This window comes from Anomaloglossus baeobatrachus, chromosome 4 (assembly GCF_048569485.1).
Source record: "Anomaloglossus baeobatrachus isolate aAnoBae1 chromosome 4, aAnoBae1.hap1, whole genome shotgun sequence".
NCBI classification, from domain to species: Eukaryota; Metazoa; Chordata; class Amphibia; order Anura; family Aromobatidae; genus Anomaloglossus; species Anomaloglossus baeobatrachus.
Window position 1 is genome coordinate 378,120,148 of NC_134356.1, and position 20,735 is coordinate 378,140,882.

At 49.6% G+C, this 20,735-nt stretch overlaps 1 protein-coding gene across 2 annotated transcripts in view; it reads left to right on the forward strand.

Annotated features, from left to right (window-relative positions):
• Nucleotides 1-2,988: 2,988 nt before the first annotated feature.
• The window catches only part of GNAI1 (G protein subunit alpha i1), an 80,841-nt gene continuing 63,094 nt past the window's right edge, over nucleotides 2,989-20,735 (forward strand). For both annotated transcript variants that reach the window (XM_075345213.1, XM_075345214.1), the window contains exon 1: nucleotides 2,989-3,410. In XM_075345213.1, coding sequence (XP_075201328.1) covers nucleotides 3,293-3,410 — 118 coding nt within the window. In that variant the 5' untranslated portion in view covers nucleotides 2,989-3,292. The remainder of the gene's footprint in view (nucleotides 3,411-20,735) is intronic.

Below are 20,735 nucleotides of genomic sequence, written 5' to 3' on the forward strand. Positions count from 1 at the left end.
CCACCTCACACGCCATTCCTGCAGACTGTCAGCCGCACACTGCCCTCCACCTCACACGCCATTCCTGCAGACTCTCAGCCGCACACTGCCCTCCACCTCACACGCCATTCCTGCAGACCATCAGCCGCACACTGCCCTCCACCTCACATGCCATTCCTGCAGACTCTCAGCCGCACACTGCCCTCCACCTCACACGCCATTCCTGCAGACTCTCAGCCGCACACTGCCCTCCACCTCAAACGCCATTCCTGCAGACCATCAGCCGCACACTACCCTCCACCTCACACGCCATTCCTGCAGACTCTCAGCCGCAGACTGCCCTCCACCTCACACGCCATTCCTGCAGACTCTCAGCCTCAGTATGCCCTCCACCTCACACGCCATTCCTGCAGACTCTCAGCCGCACACTGCCCTCCACCTCACACGCCATTCCTGCAGACCATCAGCCGCACACTGCCCTCCACCTCACACGCCATTCCTGCACTCTCAGCCGCACACTGCCCTCCACCTCAAACGCCATTCCTGCAGACCATCAGCCGCACACTACCCTCCACCTCACACGCCATTCCTGCAGACTCTCAGCCGCAGACTGCCCTCCACCTCACACGCCATTCCTGCAGACTCTCAGCCGCACACTGCCCTCCACCTCACACGCCATTCCTGCAGACTCTCAGCCGCAGACTGCCCTCCACCTCACACGCCATTCCTGCAGACCATCAGCCGCACACTGCCCTCCACCTCACACGCCATTCCTGCAGACTCTCAGCCTCAGTATGCCCTCCACCTCACACGCCATTCCTGCAGACTCTCAGCCGCACACTGCCCTCCACCTCACACGCCATTCCTGCAGACTCTCAGCCGCACACTGCCCTCCACCTCACACACCATTCCTGCAGACTCTCAGCCGCACACTGCCCTCCACCTCACACGCCATTCCTGCAGACTATCAGCCTCAGTATGCCCTCCACCTCACACGCCATTCCTGCAGACTACCAGCCTCAGTAAGTCCGCCATCTCACAGGCCATTCCTGCAGACTACCAGCCTCAGTATGTCCGCCTCCTCACACGCCATTCCTGCAGACTACCAGCCTCAGAATGTCCGCCACCTCACACGCCATTCCTGCAGACCATCAGCCTCAGTATGCCCGCCACCTCACACGCCATTCCTGCAGACTCTCAGCCGCACACTGCCCTCCACCTCACACGCCATTCCTGCAGACTATCAGCCGCACACTGCCCTCCACCTCACACGCCATTCCTGCAGACTACCAGCCTCAGAATGTCCGCCACCTCACACGCCATTCCTGCAGACCATCAGCCTCAGTATGCCCGCCACCTCACACGCCATTCCTGCAGACTCTCAGCCGCACACTGCCCTCCACCTCACACGCCATTCCTGCAGACTACCAGCCTCAGAATGTCCGCCACCTCACACGCCATTCCTGCAGACCATCAGCCTCAGTATGCCCGCCACCTCACACGCCATTCCTGCAGACTCTCAGCCGCACACTGCCCTCCACCTCACACGCCATTCCTGCAGACCATCAGCCGCACACTACCCTCCACCTCACACGCCATTCCTGCAGACTATCAGCCTCAGTATGCCCTCCACCTCACACGCCATTCCTGCAGACCATCAGCCTCAGTATGCCCTCCACCTCACACGCCATTCCTGCAGACCATCAGCCTCAGTATGCCCTCCACCTCAGACACCATTCCTGCAGACTATCAGCCTCAGTATGCCCTCCACCTCACACGCCATTCCTGCAGACTATCAGCCTCAGTATGCCCTCCACCTCACACGCCATTCCTGCAGACTATCAGCCTCAGTATGCCCTCCACCTCAGACGCCATTCCTGCAGACTATCAGCCTCAGTATGCCCTCCACCTCACACGCCATTCCTGCAGACCATCAGCCTCAGTATGCCCTCCACCTCAGACGCCATTCCTGCAGACTATCAGCCTCAGTATGTCCGCCACCTCACACGCCATTCCTGCAGACTATCAGCCTCAGTATGCCCTCCACCTCACACGCCATTCCTGCAGACTATCAGCCTCAGTATGCCCTCCACCTCAGACGCCATTCCTGCAGACTATCAGCCTCAGTATGCCCTCCACCTCAGACGCCATTCCTGCAGACTCTCAGCCTCAGTATGCCCTCCACTTCACACGCCATTCCTGCAGACTATCAGCCTCAGTATGTCCGCCACCTCACACGCCATTCCTGCAGACTATCCGCCTCAGTATGCCCTCCACCTCACACGCCATTCCTGCAGACTATCAGCCTCAGTATGCCCTCCACTTCACACGCCATTCCTGCAGACTATCAGCCTCAGTATGCCCTCCACTTCACACGCCATTCCTGCAGACTATCAGCCTCAGTATGTCCGCCACCTCACACGCCATTCCTGCAGACTATCCGCCTCAGTATGCCCTCCACCTCACACGCCATTCCTGCAGACCATCAGCCTCAGTATGCCCTCCACCTCACACGCCATTCCTGCAGACTATCAGCCTCAGTATGTCCGCCACCTCACACGCCATTCCTGCAGACTCTCAGCCGCACACTGCCCTCCACCTCACACGCCATTCCTGCAGACCATCAGCCTCAGTATGCCCTCCACCTCAGACGCCATTCCTGCAGACTATCAGCCTCAGTATGCCCTCCACTTCACACGCCATTCCTGCAGACTATCGGCCCCTTCTCAGACCACAACCGTTGACTTTCAAATAATACAACTCTTCTCTCGGAGACTGTGTTATAAACAGACGCTGCGTGGTGACGTCACTAAGAAAGTAGATTCCTTTAACCTTTTCGAGTCTGCCCATTCCTTGGCCGCCCTCATTTCAGAATCCAGCCAAAGCATTCTCTGGTAGAGAGTGGGTTAACCAGCCCTGCTTGTCCGCCGCCATCCAATCAGTAGCGAGAGGCGGGGAGCGCCGCTTGCTCAATCCGGGTACTGTTGAGAGTGGAAGGCTTTACCCTCGGGGAGTAGCCAGGGGCTTTGCGCATGCGCTGTATTGCTTCGTCGTCATCTCAGTAGAGGAGAACGAGAGGCGCTCTGGGGAGAAGCAGCTGTGGAAGCCGGAGCCTGGGGAGGGAGCGTCTGGCCGGCTCCTTGGCGTCATTAGCCCTCATTTACCTCTGCGCCTTCCCCTGAGAGCGCTCGCATTCCGCCTCCGGCCGCTCATTGACGGCTGATTAACCCTACCGGCCCCCGCCCACCCGCGCCGCCTGATCCGAGGTGAGGACGCCGCTCCCGTCCCGCTGTGTGTGCGCAGAGTGTCCGCCATGGGATGTACGCTGAGCGCGGAGGACAAGGCGGCGGTGGAGAGGAGTAAGATGATCGACCGGAACCTCCGGGAGGATGGAGAGAAGGCCGCCCGGGAGGTGAAGCTGCTGCTGCTGGGTAGGTGCTGATGTCCCGCCGCATTCCCATAGAGGAGTCTGCAGCATCCTCCACCATGGCGGAGACAGCTGCTGCTCCATTGTGTGCTGTGATTTCCAGGGATGGAGGGTGCGGCAGTGTCTGCTCCTCCGGAGCTCAGGGTGTGGTGGCCGCCCTGTGCATGGGCTCTCTGAATGAGAATGGGCCCACACCGAGCTGGGTGGCCAGCAGCATGGCCAAACTTTCCTAAAGTTACCCCCCCAGCTGTCATGGGAGGCATCATCAGTCAGGGGATGGCCTTATGTATTACTGCTATAGCGCCAACATATTCCATAGCGATCACCACTGTCACCATTGGGGCTCACAGGCTACATTCACTATCTGTGTGGGAGGAAACCAGAGTACACGGGGAGAACATACAAACTCTTGGCAGATTTTCTCCTAGGTGGGATTTCAACCCAGGACCCCAGCGCTGCCAGACTGCAGTGCTAACCACTGAGCCAAAGAGAGCACAAGATTATTGTCCCCAAACCTGCCATTTTCCCCCGTCAGATGCCTGGTGCCAAGCCCAGGGGTTCTGCCCTTTGATGCCCATGGCGGTCATGCTGATGAATCTCGGGGCACCTTTGCTGTATATCTTCCTTAGATGACGGGCCGGTGTTTGTGTGTAAGAAATCGAATGCCGTTCGGCACGTATTCTGTTTATAAGGTCATGCAACGGGTTCTACCAGTTCTAGCAAATAAATGTTCTTCATTGTATAATGAGATGTTGTGCAATATACTGGGTATACCAATTACAGTGTGCATGATCCGTGCTGTAGCCATTGCACAAAATCCTTAAAGGGCTTGTCTGGGGAAGAGAAGTGAACTGTAAGAGGAATAAGGGTGGAGGGGGGCTTCATTTACCCCTCTGGAGTGAGCATGCCCGACCCTGCATCATTCATGCCCCGGCACTCCGTATCCACTGGCGGTTTCCATAGAGCATGAAGGGTGCCCTGTCGCTTCATTCTAGCTGGGATAAAGGTTCCCTTTCTGCTGATCAGTGCATGTCCTTGTAGTCAGACCCCCACTTAACTGATGTATCATGCCTTCTTCCAGGATCGGGGTTTCTCCCGGTCATACGATGGGCACACTAGTACTGAAACAAGCCCACTTATCGGGCTGATTGTCACAAGATGGACAGATTTCAGCTCTAAAAACAAGTCCCACCAATGACTGAAGGTATAATACTTCAGAGGGACTGTCCGTGAAGATTTATCACTGGAGCGCTATACTGCTGTTTGGCCAATACATGTAGTCGGTCACAATGGAGAAGTATTCTAGGAGTGATACCCTACCAGATGAAGGAGCCTCTGTGCTCTGAAAGCTTTATTGGCTAACCAGGAAACTGATATCATCCCTATATTACTTTTTCTTTTTGGGCATAAGTGTTTACATGCATTGATGAATTAGAAGACCGGCTGAGGATAGGAAACGTTTCAGGCAGGACCGTGCAGTGGGTAAGGCTAGTTTCACACTTGCGTTTTTTTTCCTTCGGTCGCAATCCGCCGTTTTGGAAAACCAGCGGAGTCCGTTAACGGATTCCACTCCTTCCCACAGACTTGTATGGACGACGCATTGCGACTAATGGTCCTGTGTTGCATCCACCGGGCGGAAAGAACGCAGCATGTAGCGTTTTTCTGCGCTTCCCTGAGCGTCAAAAAAACGCAATGTGCTGGATTCCGTCGGCGTCCATCGTTTTTATAATGGAAGCTTATGGTGGTGGAATCCATCATTTGACGGATTCCTGTGACGCATCCGTTTTTACACAACTGCGCATGCTCAGTTGAGTGATTGTTGAAAAAAAAGCTGCAACGGATTCCATTGTTCTGCAGCATCCATCGCATCAGTTGTGCCACTATATGCAACGCATCCATTACATTAAAGGGAACCTGTCATCAGAAATTTCGCCCAAAACCTAAAAGATTCCCCCTCTGCAGCTCCTGGGCTGCATTCTAGAAAGGTCCCTGTTATTATTGTGCCCCATGTGAGACCAAAATAAAGCCTTTATAAAGTTCTACCTTTTTGTATGCAGCTTCTGTAAATGGGACACGGGGGCGGGCTCTCTGCCGTCCGTTATTCTGCCTCCTGGTCCTGTATGCCGCCCCCATCGCTCCTTTCCATATCTGATGCACTGCCCACTGCTCCAGCCATCCCCGCGCATGCCCAGTGCCAGTCTCACAGGACTGAGCAGTGTGACCGCTGGTGACGTGTGCGCAGGCAAGTGATTATGGGCGGGACTGTGACTGTTATCAGCAAGTACCCGCCCATAATCTCTTGAGCGCGCAAACCTCTCCAGCATTCACACTGAGCTCAGTGTAGATGCTAGACTGTATGGGCTGCTTCCAGGAATGACGTCCCTTTGTCACGTGATAGGGGCGTGTTCAAAATACTATCACGTGACAAGGGGACGTCATCCCTGGAAGCAGCCCATACAGTCTAGCATCTACACTGAGCTCAGTGTGACCGCTGGAGAGTTTTGCGCGCTCACGAGATTATGGCCGGGTACTTGCTGATAACAGTCACAGTCCCGCCCATAATCACTTGCCTGCGCACGCGTCACCAGCGGTCACACTGCTCAGTCCCGTGAGACTGGCACTGGGCATGCGCGGGGATGGCTGGAGCAGTGGGCGGTGCATCAGATATGGAAAGGAGCGATGGGGGGCGGCATACAGGACCAGGAGGCAGAATAACGGACGCCAGAAAGCCCGCCCCTGTGTCACATTTACAGAAGCTGCATACAAAAAGGTAGCACTTTATAAAGGCTTTATTTTGGTCTCACATGGGGCACAATAATAACAGGGACCTTTCTAGAATGCAGCCCAGGAGCTGCAGAGGGGGAATCTTTTAGCTTTTGGGCGAAATTTCTGATGACAGGTTCCCTTTAATCACACAACGCAATGCCACGGATGCCGCACAACGCAAGTGTGAAACTAGCCCAAGTCGGGGCTGTGACTCCTTCAGAAATGGCCAAGATAGTAATTAGGCTCTTGATACCCTCACTGCATCTCTTCTTTTTGAAACTTGAGGCCTTAGGTTGATATGATTAGATTTATATGAACATTTCTAAACTTGTACACCTGAAAATTAATAAATTAAATATTAATAACAGATAATGCATTTTTTTTTAATATGTCGGGGGTCGTTGCATTACTACTGACTTAAAACTTTGCCTGCCCCAAAAGAAATTTCGACTCCACGATTCCCTAGTTTTCCTTCGCCCACACTTCTCATTATGACAGATCCTGACTGGTAAATGCTAAGATTTTGGTAGCCGCAGTCCATTTTTCACCCTTGTGGTACTGGTACTGTTTTTCCAGGCGTTCATGATGGCTCAGTGAGGAAGTAATCAGCAGCAGTTTCCTCTGTTACCAGCATTGTCCTGATTTACAATATCCTCTTTGATTTCTGCATAAGGCAGCAAATGGTTGTATCTCCTAGTGGGGGGGCAACATTTCTGACCTCAGGTGGGAAGCTTTCTTCTCCAAAGGCTTTCTCCTTCAGGATCAGGAATGAGAGGAGCCCATCTGCCAGAATTTTACAAGGCGGTCCCGGTAGACCACACGTCTTTGTACTGTTTGTCTCTTCCATTTGGCCGAGCTAAACATTTACATTAAGTGAGAAGTTGGTAGCTGTTGGCCACCAGCCATGAGTCCTTAAGTGTCGCTGACTTGTTTACTGCCTATTACTGTATCGGTAGGAAATGGTTAACGTGACTTGTGAACTGAAATAGACCACACTGAGCCATATGTACATAATGCCCACCATAACTGAGGCCATGTACAGGCCTCGGGTGCAGACATGTAAACTTTCTGGGCTCTGTTCAGTCTTTCTTGGCAGGAATGTTTTCACTTGTCTGACTTGTTTAATTCCACAGATAAACTCTTTAGTAGTGATGTTTGGACACCAATGTAATTCCCCACAGGCTGGAGTTAATCCCTATCTCTATGTAGGGAGCATGTGAAGGCAGAGTGGACTCATGTTGGAGCCGTCCATAGTTATTCTGGAATCTGTGCTATGAAGGACGTCCCTGCGAGCTGTGCATTTTTCTGTCTCTGGCTCTTGGGCACTCATTCTAATGTTTCATACCGATGACAAAACTTAATTTAGTACGGCTGACAGGTTAGAAAACTAATAGAACAGGTACTTGTCACAGATGTTAATGGGCATCATCGTTTAGCCGGTGTGGCAGCGTGCGTGTAAAGATGTTTCCTACGGCTCGTGGTGAAGAGCCAACTTTGCTTCTTTCCTACTGTATTGGTGCTGTGGAATGAGGAATTCTATATAAATCAATAGAAAGCAGCCCACAAGTGAGAAGTGGCCATATAGGAAGACGGGAGCCTTCTAAGGCTAAGTTCACATTTCCGTTGTTTTGCATCAGTCACATGCGTTGCTTGACGCATGTGACTGATGCGCTGTACAACGGATGACAAAGAACAGAATTCTTTGTCGGACTCCGTTGTGTGCGGGGGGCGGAGCGCAAGGGGGCGCAGTTTGGGGTGGGTGGAGCCGAGCGGGGCCGTGGCACTGAGGACGTCAGTGCCGCGGGGACTGCAGGGCTGGGGACAGGTGAGTGTGTGTACATGCTGAGTGCGGGAGGGGGCAGAGCCGAGCGGGGAAGTGTCAGGCTTCCTGCACAGCCAGGGTAAATATCGGGTATAAGCAAAGCACTTTTTCCTTGGTTACCCGATATTTATCTTGGTTACCAGCATACACCGCTTAGCGCTGGCTCCCTGCACCCGTAACCACTGTAAATTTCGGGTAACTAACCAAAGCGCATTGCTTGGTTACCCGATGTGTATCCTGGTTACGGGTGCAGGGAGCCAGAGAGAGCATGCGCAGCAAAATCCTACGGATTGCGCTGCTCAAAAAACGTTACAGGCTGCGTTGGTCCCACCTGGCAGTCAGTTAACACAGCATCATCAGTCGCAATCCGTCACTAATAGAAGTTTATGGGAAAAAACTGGATTCCTGCAAAATATTTTGCAGGATACCGTAATTCCTCAAGGCGACGGATTGTGACTGATGCAAAATAACGGAAATGTGAACTTAGCCTTATAATAACGTTTTTGGTGATGGTAATAACTGATCACATCACCCCGAGCCTAAAGGCCCTGTCACACAGAGATAAATCTGCTGCAGATCTGTGGTTGCAGTGAAATTGTGGACAATCAGTGCCAGGTTTGTGGCTGTGTACAAATGGAACAATATGTCCATGATTTCACTGCAACCACAGATCTGCCAAAGATTTATCTCTGTGTGACGGGGCCTTAAGATATAGGGTGGTATCCATTACCTGCTACACTCCCAGCAGTTGTGGATCATTCTACCCTTCACTGTGTGATTTTATCTGGTAGCAAAGCATGTTCCTTTACAGAACTGCCAATTAAAGGGCTTGTCTGGGATTACCCTATTGATGTCATAGGATAGCTTGTTGATCAGTGTCTGACTCAACTTACTGGTATGCACCGGATAGCTCATCAATGAGACTGGTGAGGGGGGTTTCTGACACCTGTACCCACTCCTATCAGTTAATAAGTGCACCAGCAGCATTTCACACATTGTGCATTGCTTAGTGGGTGCTGACGAGTACTGCAATTATTCTTATTCGCTTGAAAAGGAAATACTCTATGGCACTCGGCAGCGGGCACTAAACAATGTTCAGAGCTGTTCCATTGTATATATTGTTTACATCAGCTGATTTTTGCTTGTCCCACGGAGAAGGCATCTAATCATTAATTTAGTCCTGGACAACCCATTAAATGGTTTCCTTAACTTCTGTGACAGTGATAATATACAGTGGTAATATAACATAAGATATGCTATATTACCATCTTTTCCAATTCAGATACACTCAGGTTGAGAAGGAAATAAATGCATCATTTCATAAGAAGTTCTGGAGGGCTTGGGTTGACCACTATGTGTGATGATACAGAAGCCGCGATCAGCTTCACCTTTAGGCTACTTTCACACTTGCATTGAACGGCATTCATTGCATTGTGTTGTGTGACAGATGCGTTGCATATAATGGCACAACGGATGCAACGGATCGTACAAAACAACGGAAAGATTTTTTTTTTTTTTTTTTTTTCTTCTTTACAGTTTTACTGGCAGCAGACTATTGTGAACGCTCAGCTGAGAGCTCTCGCATGCCGGCGGCCGGGCGCTCAGCTGAGAGCTCTCGCATGCCGGCGGCCGGGCGCTCAGCTGAGAGCTCTCGCATGCCGGCGGCCGGGCGCTCAGCTGAGAGCTCTCGCAAGCCGGCGGCCGGGCGCTCAGCTGAGAGCTCTCGCATGCCGGCGGCCGGGCGCTCAGCTGAGAGCTCTCGCATGCCGGCGGCCGGGCGCTCAGCTGAGAGCTCTCGCATGCCGGCGGCCGGGCGCTCAGCTGAACGTTCGGCCACCGAGAAGCAAAATAAAGTTTCTGTGACTTAAAAAAAAAATAAATAAAAAATGAGCATGCGCAGTGAAAAATAAAGGTTTCTGCCGCTCAAAAAGTTACATGCTGAGTTCCTTCCACCTGACGCGGCATCAAAATAACGACGCTGCGTCGTCCAGCAGATGCAACGCTGACACTTGCGTTACAGTGCGTCGTCTATACAAATCTATGGAGAATAGCGCAGTGCGTTAACGGACTGCGCTATTCTCCATAGTGACGGACTGCGCTGAACGCAAGTGTGAAAGTACCCTTATTTCCTCTTTAGTACACATCAGTTACAGCCAGTAATGTAGCAGGGCACATCCTTCTCTTAGTGTTACAGAAGATGGTGGCTATGTATTGTTCATTTGCACTCATAGGTTTAAATGGAGCCTGTCACATTAAACACAGTGTGATATCCAGGCGGTATGGTATTGATTGGTTGGTATATAATTTTGTTGGAAAATATTCAGTATAGCTTGTTCCCTGCCTTTTCTAGTAATAGGGGTCCATAATACAAGTTATACTAAATTTCTGACCACAAACCTGTAGAGCTGAGTAGATTGATGTATAACATGCTGCCGACAGGACAATATGATAGGCTCCCTTTAATGTGCCCACACAAGTGTTTGTAACTAGGCAACACGACATGCCCACAATCATGCCAGCACTTAACAACTGTACACACAGATAAGTCTCATTCACGCATCAGTGATTTTGTTTCTTTTTTCCTCTTCTGGAAGTGTTTATCATATGTCTTTGGTCCATGTGTTAATTTTCCCATCTGTGTGATGTTATTCTCATATGCAAAAAAAGTTGCTTCTCTTAGGGCCAAACAGTGTCATGGGTGCAGTGTGCTGTCTGGTACTCATTACTGACCTGTTCACTGGGATCGGTCTACAAAATGGACCAGAGTAGGACTAAAGGGTGCTTTACACGCTGCGACATCGCTACCGATATATCGTCGGGGTGACGTCGTTAGTGACGCACATGTGGCGCCGGTAGCGACATCGCAGCGTGTGACATCAAGGAGCAACGATCGCAAAATCGTCCAAAAACGGTGATCGTTGACACGTCGCTTCTTTCCTTAATATTGCTGCTGCTGCAGGTATGATGTTGTTCGTCGTTCCTGCATATGTGTGACACCGCGGGAGCGACGAACATCTCCTTACCTGCCTCCACCGGCAATGCGGAAGGAAGGAGGTGGGCGGGATGTTACGCCCCGCTCATCTCCGCCCCTCCACTTCTATTGGATGGCCGCTTAGTAACATCGCTGTGACGTCGAACGCACCCCCCTATTGAAGGAGGGATTGTTCGGCGGTAACAGCGACGTCGCTGACAAGGTATGTGTGTGTGATGCTGCCAGAACGATACTGTTCACTACGGCAGCGAGCACCAAATGTCGCACATACGACGGGGGCGAGTGCTATCACGCTCGACATCGCTAGCGATATCGCAGTGTGTAAAGTACCCTTAAGTATCTGTTTTCCTATGTCGACAATCGGTCCATAGAGCTCTACATATGAAAAGGCCCATAGAAAATAAAGGGCCCAATTCATCATTGCATTTGCGGATATTTTTCTGTCTACTCCTGGTGTTTATCAGTTGCACGCTTTCTCTCTCATTAGAGATATATATATATATATCTATCTCTATCTCTATCTCTATCTCTATCTCTATATCAGATGAGTGAGGCAGTGACCTAGGTTCTTGTTCACACCAACTGTTTGTTTATTTTATTATTCACCCCACACAATTGTTACAGACCTGGAAACCCGGAATGCAGCCGGTTTCTGTATATGCAGTCCAATAAATGTCCAGATCGCCTCCTGCACCGCTGTATGAATCCTGGGTGCAGGGGTCTGCTTATAATGTCCAGGTTCTCAGTGCTGGCCTGTGTTTGCTCCAACAGCCTGGATCCCAAGTGAAGCACACCCTTTTGTGCTCTGCAGGATTAAATGTATTTCTTTGGACATGAGCCTGTTGCAAGACCCGGACTGGAGGGAGAGTTCCTGCCCACTGTCACACCTACAGAACTCTCCAAAAATAAAAGCCCCAACAGGTTTAATGAAACAAAATAGTCAAGTATCTTGCCCATGTTCCCAGTCTTTATCTTGTGTTGCAGTCAGTGATGACTGACTACAGCACACTCCAGAAGGTCTCCTGTTCCTGGTGGTTCCCTACTGTTCTTGAGTAGTTAATCAGTTGCCACTTTTTATGTTTTTGTTTACTCCAGTGTATGCCAGTCCTTCTCTGTAATTGCTTTGTAAACATGCAACTTTGCCTAAAGGCCCCGTCACACTAAGCAACATCGCTAGCAACATCGCTGGTAACGAACAACTTTTGTGACGTTGCTAGCGATGTTGCTGTGTGTGACATCCAGCAACAACCTGGCCCCTGCTGTGAGGTCGTTGGTTGTTGCTGAATGTCCTGGGCCATTTTTTAGTTGTTGCTGTCCTGCTGTGAAGCACAGATCGCTGTGTGTGACAGCGAGACAGCAACAACTAATGTGCAGTGAGCAGGGAGCCAGCTTCTGCTGAGGCTGGTAACTAATGTAAACATCGGGTAACCAAGAAGCCCTGTCCTTGGCTACCCGATATTTACCTTTGATACCAGCCTCCTCCGCTCTCACTGCCTGTGCTGCCGGCTCCTGCTCTGTGCACAGATAGCTGCAGCACACATCAGGCAATTAACCCGATGTGTGCTGTAACTAGGAGAGCAAGGAGCCAGCGCTCAGTGTGCGCTGCTCCCTGCTCTGTGCACATTTAGCTGCAGCACACATCGGGTTAATTAACCTGATGTGTGCTGTAACTAGGAGACTGGGGGCTGGTCACTGGTTGCTGGTGAGCTCACCAGCAACTCGTGTAGCCACGCTCCAGCGATCCCTGCCAGGTCAGGTTGCTGGTGGGATCGCTGGAGCGTCGCAGTGTGACAGCTCACCAGCAACCTCCTAGCAACTTACCAGCGATCCCTATCGTTGTTGGGATCGCTGGTAAGTTGCTTAGTGTGACTGGACCTTAAAGGTACCATCACACTAAGCAACATCGCTGCTGAGGCACAACTTGCTAGTGATGTCGCTGTGTGTGACATCCAGCAACAACCTGGCCCCTGCTGTGAGGTCGTTGGTTGTTGCTGAATGTCCTGGACCATTTTTAAGGCTACTTTCACACATCCGGCTTGAGCCCTGCGGCTCAATCTGGCTATGCAAGCTATGCAACGGATGCGGTGAAAACACCGCATCCTTTGCATAAGTTTTTCCCATGCGGCCCGCCCGGTTTTTGCCGCTTGCGGCATGCTACTGAGCATGCGCAGTGGCAAAAACCGCATGCGGCGGCCGGATGCGGTATTTGCCGCATCGCGCCGCATCCGGCCGCCATAGGCATGCATTGAGAGATGCGCCGCATCGGCCGAATGCGGCGCGATGCGGTTTTTTTTGCCGCACGAAAAAACGTGCCAGGCAACGTTCCATCCGGCCGCCGCATCGGCTAAATCTGCCACATGCGGCAAAAACCGGATGGAACGCAAGGCCTTGCGGCACAATGCGGCACTAATTAAAGTCTATGCAGGAAAATCGCAACCGGCAGCAAAAAAAAAAACGGTTGCAATTTTCCTGCAAAGTGCCGGAGCAACAACTGAATGTGCAGTGAGCAGGGAGCCGGCTTCTGCGGACGCTGGTAACCAATGTAAATATTGGGTAACCAAGAAACCCTTCCCTTGGTTACCCGATATTTACCTTCGTTACCAGTGTTCGCTGCTCTCAGCTGTCAGTGCCTGCTCCCTGCTCTCTGCACACGTAGCTGGAGTACACATCGGGTAATTAACCCGATGTGTACTGTGGCTAGGAGTGCAGGGAACAGGGAGCCGGCACTGGCAGTGTGAGAGCGGCGGATGCTGGTAACGAAGGTAATATCGGGTAACCAAGGAAAGGGCTTCTTGGTTACCCGATGTTTACCGTGGTTACCAGCGTCCGCAGAAGCCGGCTCCCTGCTGCCTGCACACGTAGCAGAGTACACATCGGGTAATTAACCCGATGTGTACTGTGGCTAGGTGTGCAGGGAGCCAGCGCTAAGCTGTGTGCACTGGTAACCAAGGTAAATATCAGGTTGGTTACCCAATATTTACCTTAGTTACCAAGCGCAGCATGCTTTCACGTGTAGCAACGCTCCAGCGATCCCTGCCAGGTCAGGTTGCTGGTGGAATCGCTGGATCGTCGCAGTGTGACATCTCACCAGCGACCTCCTAGCAACTTACCAGCGATCCCTATCAGGTTGTATCGTTGTTGGGATCGCTGGTAAGTTGTTTAGTGTGACTGGGCCTTAAGAAGTCACAAAGAAAGTTTAAAGACAAGAAGAAAAGGCTTGATTTTGTACAAAGCTCACAAACCACTTGCACCATTTTGAAAGGTTTGTGTCAGACGAAATATGAAAAGTGACTTGAAAAAAGCAAAGAAAAATAAAACCCTCATGGTCAGTGGCAGAAGTCTGACAGCACACATACGACAAACACAGGTGTGAATAAAGCCTTATGTATGGCTCAAACACCAACTTTTATTCTCTCCCCTTTGCAAAAGTGCTAACCCCAAATAATAATTAGGAGTGTTTGTGCCTCATGAATCAAGGTCTGTCCTTGTCTGTTTATATTCAACACCAGGCAGGGTATTGATGAGTGTCTGAAATTTTCCAGGTTCTCCTCCATGGTTGGTTGAGTAAACGTTTTGTTTCCGGTTATTCTGGTTATTGTGCATGCTGTGACACATTTTTCTTGCTGCTTTTGTCCTACATGTGTATTAAAATGTTATTGTGAAATGAAAATTGGACATTTAACCCGTTCCTGCAAAATAACGTAGCTGTCAAGTTTGATAGTGCGCTCTTGCAATCTGTCATTCGGTTGCTTCATAAGGATGACTCCGATCCCAGTACTTTAACCCCTCAGATTCTGATGTAACAGCCATAAGTGAGTTTAACAAAGGGAGATCGCAAGGTGTCGATGGTTGCTATGGCGACATGGAGGCCTTACTTAAGATCTGTTTACACTTTTACCAATCGGCTGACCTTTGACTGTCTGTTTGACCAAAGCAAGCGATGTGCACTGAGTAATCGATACTATAAGGCTGGGGCCACACGGGGCACTACTGCGATGCTGGCATGACACTCGGCTCACGCTGGCAGCACAGCAGGAGCAGAGTGTCATGCTAGTATCCCTGCGTCTGAGGTCCGACTGTGTGAGCGGACCTCAGCTGCGGGGGGCGGGCAAGAGCTGCGGAGGGGAGGGAAGGATTTCTCTCCCTCTCTCCTCAGTTGCTGGCTATTGTGATTCTCTCTCCGCACGCACGGTACACCGATTTTTCTCTCTCCCCATTCCCTTGAATGGGTGCGAGAGACAGAGTCTCGCATTACACCGGCAGCATGCTGCGATTGTTTTCTCGGTCCGATTAGGGCTGAGAAAATAATCGCTCATGTGTGCTGACACACAGGCTAGAATTGGTCCGAGGGGAATGCAATGTTTTATCGCACTCTACTTGCACCGATTTTCTCGCCGTGTGGCTTAGGCCTAATGTACAGAAAAGAAAGAAACAGCTGCAAACTGATATGCCACAACTTTAAACTACTGAAAAGATCTGAAAAAAATTAAATACATTTGTGAGGTGTTTCGCATATAAAAATGGCCATTTCCATACCTGCCCAGTAGCCTTGTCATGGCAACCTTATTATATTGAGTCCTACTCTATCCTACTGCCTCTGTTTGGGTTTTAAAAAACTTATATGTGTGGGCGACGAGTAGCCTACTATCAGAGGATAAAAACACCTGTGGCTAATGGGTAAGGTGGGGGTTGGGGTGCACAGCCACTTAAACGGACATCACCCCATATTAAATACAAAGAAACAAAAAAAGTAGTGTCAGCTCCCTCCAAAGATGTTCAATTGGGTTCAGGTCTGGAAACTGGCTAGGCCACTCAAGGACCTTGAAATGTTTCTTACGGAGCCACTCCTTAGTTGCCCTGGCTGTGTTTAGGAACCGATCTTTAAGGCTGGGGCCACACGGGGACTACTGCGATCCTCGCATGACACTCTGCTCATGCTGGCAGCACAGCAGGAACCGAGTGTCATGCAAGTGTCACTGTGACTGAGGTCCGACCGTGCGAGCGGACCTCAGCTGCAGGGGGCGGGCCATCGCTGAGGAGGAGAGGGTGGGGTTTATCGCCCACTCTCCCCCGTTGCCAGCTATTGCCAGTCTGCACTGCGAGTGCAGTGCGATATTTCTCTCATCACATACACTTGAATGGGTGCGAGAGAAAGAGTATTGCATTGCACCCTCAGCATGCTGCGACTGTTTCTCGGTCCGATTAGGGCTGAGAAAATAATCGCTTATGGATGCTGGGACATAGGGTAATATCTGTCCGAGTGGAATGCGACGTTTTATCGCACTCCACTCACTCCAATTTTCATATTGTGTGCCTTAGGCCTAATACTCCTACTGAGACAAGGAGGTTGTTAGCCAAAATCTCATAATACATGATACCATTCATCCTCCCTGCAATATGGTGCAGTTGTCCTGACCCCTTTGCAGAAAAGCACCCCATAGTATGATGTGTCCACCCCTTGCTTCATGGTTGGGACGATGTTCTTAGGATTTTACTCATCTTCCTTCTTCCTCCTAATGTGGGGAGTGGATACCAAAAAGTTCTGTTTTGGTCTCATCCTTACCAAAGCCTTCTCTAAAGCCTCCTCTGGATCATCCAGATGGTCTTTGGCGAATTTTGTCGATAGACAGCTCTTTGGTCTTGGCCAACAGCTGACATGTGTGCCTGCTAGCCGCGGGTGGAATCGGTTCCACCCGCGGCCATTAACCCATTAAATCTTGCTGCCAAAGTCTGGCAGCAAGATCTAAATGCGCGCAGCCATGTTTTTTTACTTACCGCCGCCCCCACCGGAAGTCACGTGCGTGATCACGTGACTATCGGTGGTTGCCATCGTAGCCCAGGGTCATGTGATGACGCCTGCAGCTATGATGTTTCACTTTCGTTTTCCCTCGACCGAGAGCAGAGGGAAAAAGAAAGTGACTATTTCTGCTGTTTACAGCTGTATAGCTGTGATCAGCAGATAGCGATCAGATTGCTGATCGCTATAGCCCCCTTGGGGGACTAGTAAAATAAAAAAAGTTTTAAAAAATAAAAAAAAAAACAAAAAACCTAAGTTCAAATCACCGCCCTTACCCCCCATTGAAAATTAAAGGGTTAAAAAATAAATATACACATATTTGGTATCGCCGCGTTCAGAAATGCCCGATCTATCAAAATATAAAATCAATTAATCTGATTGGTAAACTGCGTAGTGGCAAAAAAATTCCAAACGCCAAAATTACGTTTTTGGTCGCCGCAAGTTTTATGCAAAATGCAATAACAGGCGATCAAAACGTAGCATCTGCGCAAAAATGGTACCATTAGAAACATCAGCTCGAGACGCAAAAAATAAGCAGTCACTGAGCCATAGATCCCAAAAAAATGAGAATGCTACGTGTTTCGGAAAATGGCGCAAAACGTGCGCCACTTTTATTGGACTAACTTGTGAATTTTTTTAACCCCTTAGATACAAGTAAACCTATACATATTTGGTGTCTACAAACTCGCATCGACCTCAGGCATCATACCCACACATCTGTTTTACCATATAGTGAACACCGTGAATAAAACATCCCAAAAACTATTGTGCCATCACACTTTTTTTTGCAATTTTTCTGCATTTGGAATTTTTTTGCTGTTTTCCAGTACACTATATGGTAAAACTTATGGTTTCATTTAAAAGTACAACTTGTCCCGCAAAAAAACCAAGCCCTCATATGGCAAGATTGACGGAAAAATAAAGGTTACGGCTCTCGGAAGAAGGGGAGCTAAAAACAAAAACGCAAAAACGGAAAGTGCCCCGGGGCTGAAGGGGTTAATGTGTAAACCTCTTTCAGCAAGTGAGTACATCCCTAAGTGCAAATGGCCAAATTGCTACCAATTAGCCATTTTCACTCCCTGGTTTCATGTGACTCATTAGTGTTACAAGGCCTCAGGTGTGTAATATTTGGTGTTGCCGCTCACACGCTTAGGGTATGTGCGCACGTTGCTTTTTACCTGCTTTTTACCTGCTTTTTTGCTGCTTTTTCTTCTGCACTGTTTAATGCCAAAATGGATGTGTTCTTCTATTCAAGCAAAGTCTATGGGAATTTGGGTTTCTTGTTCACACTATGTTGTTCAAAATGCTGCCTTTTTGTGGCAGAACTTTGGTCAAAAACTCAGCTTTGCAGTGCAAAACCCAAATGGCAAAAACAATTGACATGTTGCTTCTTTGAAAAGCTGAGTTTTTGACCAAAGTTCTGCCACAAAAAGGCAGCATTTTGAACAACATAGTGTGAACAAGAAACCCAAATTCCCCTAGACTTTGCTTGAATAGAAGAACACATCCATTTTGGCATTAAACAGCGCAGAAGAAAAAGCAGCAAAAAAGCAGGTAAAAAGCAGGTAAAAAGCAACGTGCGCACATACCCTAACTCAGACCTGGGCAAGGGGCGGCCCGCGGGCCACATGCGGCCCGCCTGCTCTCTGTGACCGCCCCGCCCGTCTTCAGCCGGTGCAGTGGAGCCGGGCTGCAGCGTGCCGAGCAAGGAGAGATCCTGTGCAGGTCCACACTCTGCACAGTCAGTGCAGGCAGCGGAACGCAGGAGTCTTTCCTCTGTTCCCTGCCGGCACTAATTGTCAGTGACACGCGCGCGCTCTGACGTTGTCAGTACTGCGCTGCGTGTGTCATTTCAAAGGTTCCCGCCCAGCCGGCAGGAGAAGAAGCAGCACAGCAGACGGAATAATTCATCCTGCACTGTAGGACATGCGATGACGTCACGCCCATGTGACTGTGTGGGAGGAGACACAGGATGCCGGGCAGAAAGCAAGATACTGAATCCTGAAGATGTGGACACATGATGACTGGTAATAAGAAAAGAGGGGACATGAGGGGGAGGGGGGCTGCAGGGTGAGTGCATATGAGGGAAGATGGAGCTGCAGGGTGAGTGCATATGAGGGAACATGGAGCTGCAGGGTGAGTGCATATGAGGGAACATGGAGCTGCAGGGTGAGTGCATATGAGGGAACATGGAGCTGCAGGGTGAGTGCATATGAGGGAACATGGAGCTGCAGGGTGAGTGCATATGAGGGAAGATGGAGTTGCAGGGTGAGTGGCATATGTGGGAAGATGGAGTTGCAGGGTGAGTGGCATATGAGAGCTGCAGACTGACAGATGGATGTGAAGGGGTGCAGAGTGTTTGAGAGGGGTAAGTTGGGGTACAGGCAGGGTGAAATATGTGGGCAGGGTGTGTGACATATGGGGGTGTAGTATATTACAGGTGTACTATATGGAGGTGTAGTATATTACAGGTGTGCTATATGGAGGTGTATATTACAGGTGTGCTATATAGGGGTGTAGTGATGTATATTACAGGTGTGCTATATGGAGGTGTATATTACAGGTGTGCTATATAGGGGTGTAGTGATGTATATTACAGGTGTGCTATATGGAAGTGTAGTATATTACAGGTGTGCTATATGGAGGTGTAGTATATTACAGGTGTGCTATATAGGGGTGTAGTGATGTAGTATATTACAGGTGTGCTATCTGGAGGTGTAGTATATTACAGGTGTAGTATATGGGGTGTAGTGATGTATATTACAGGTGTATATAGGGGTGTAGTGATGTAGTATATTACAGGTGTGCTATATGGAGGTGTAGTATATTACAGGTGTGCTATATGGGGGTGTACTATATTACAGGTGTAGTATATGGGGTGTAGTGATGTAGTATATTACAGGTGTACTATATGGAAGTGTAGTATATTACAGGTGTGCTATATGGAGGTGTAGTATATTACAGGTGTGCTATATGGAGGTGTACTATATTACAGGTGTAGTATATAGGGGTGTAATGATGTAGTATATCGGAGGTGTATTATATAGTGGTGTAGTATAATACAGGTATATGGAGGGGGTGTAGTATAATACAGGTGTAGTATATAGGGGTGTAGTGGTGTAGTTTATTACAGGTGTAGTATATGGAGGGGGTGTAGTGATGTAATATATTGGGTAGAACTGAGGTAATTATATTAGTCCGGCCCTCTAAACCAGTCCCAATTTCTCATGCGGCCCCATGGGAAAATTAATTGCCCACCCCTGCCCTAACTGGTCTTTGGAAGATCAACATGGCACCTCATGTTAAAGAATTCTGAGGGTCTGAAAAAAAAAACCACAATTGTTGCTCTACATAAAGATGGCCTAGTCTATAAGAAGATTGCCAACGTCCTGAGACTGAGCTGCAGTATGGTGGCCAAGACCATACTGTGATTTAACAAGACAGGTTCCGCTCAGAGCAGGCCTCACCTTGGTCAACCAAAGAAATTGTGTGCACATGCTCAGCGTCATATCCAGAGGTTGTCTTTTCAAAATGGGTGTATGAGTGCTGCCAGCATTGCTGCAGAGGCTAAAGGGGTGAGTCAGCCTGTCTGTGCTCAGAACACATGCTGCACGCTGCATTAAACTGATTTGCATGGCTGTCGCCCCAAAATGAAACCTCTTTGATGCACAAGAAAGTTTGCAAACAGTTTGCTGAAGATAAGCAGACTATGGACATGGATTACTGGAACAGTGTCCTGTGGTCTGATGAGACCAAGATAAACTTATTTGGTTTATATGGCGTGAAGCCTGTGTGGCGTCAACTGGGTGACCAGTACAAAGACAAGTATGTCTTGCCTGAAGTCCAGCATGGTGATAGGAGTGTCATGGTAATGGGGCTGCACAAGTGCTGTGGAAAGATACAGGTCACTGAGGAAACCATGAATGCCAACATGTACCATGACGTAATGAAT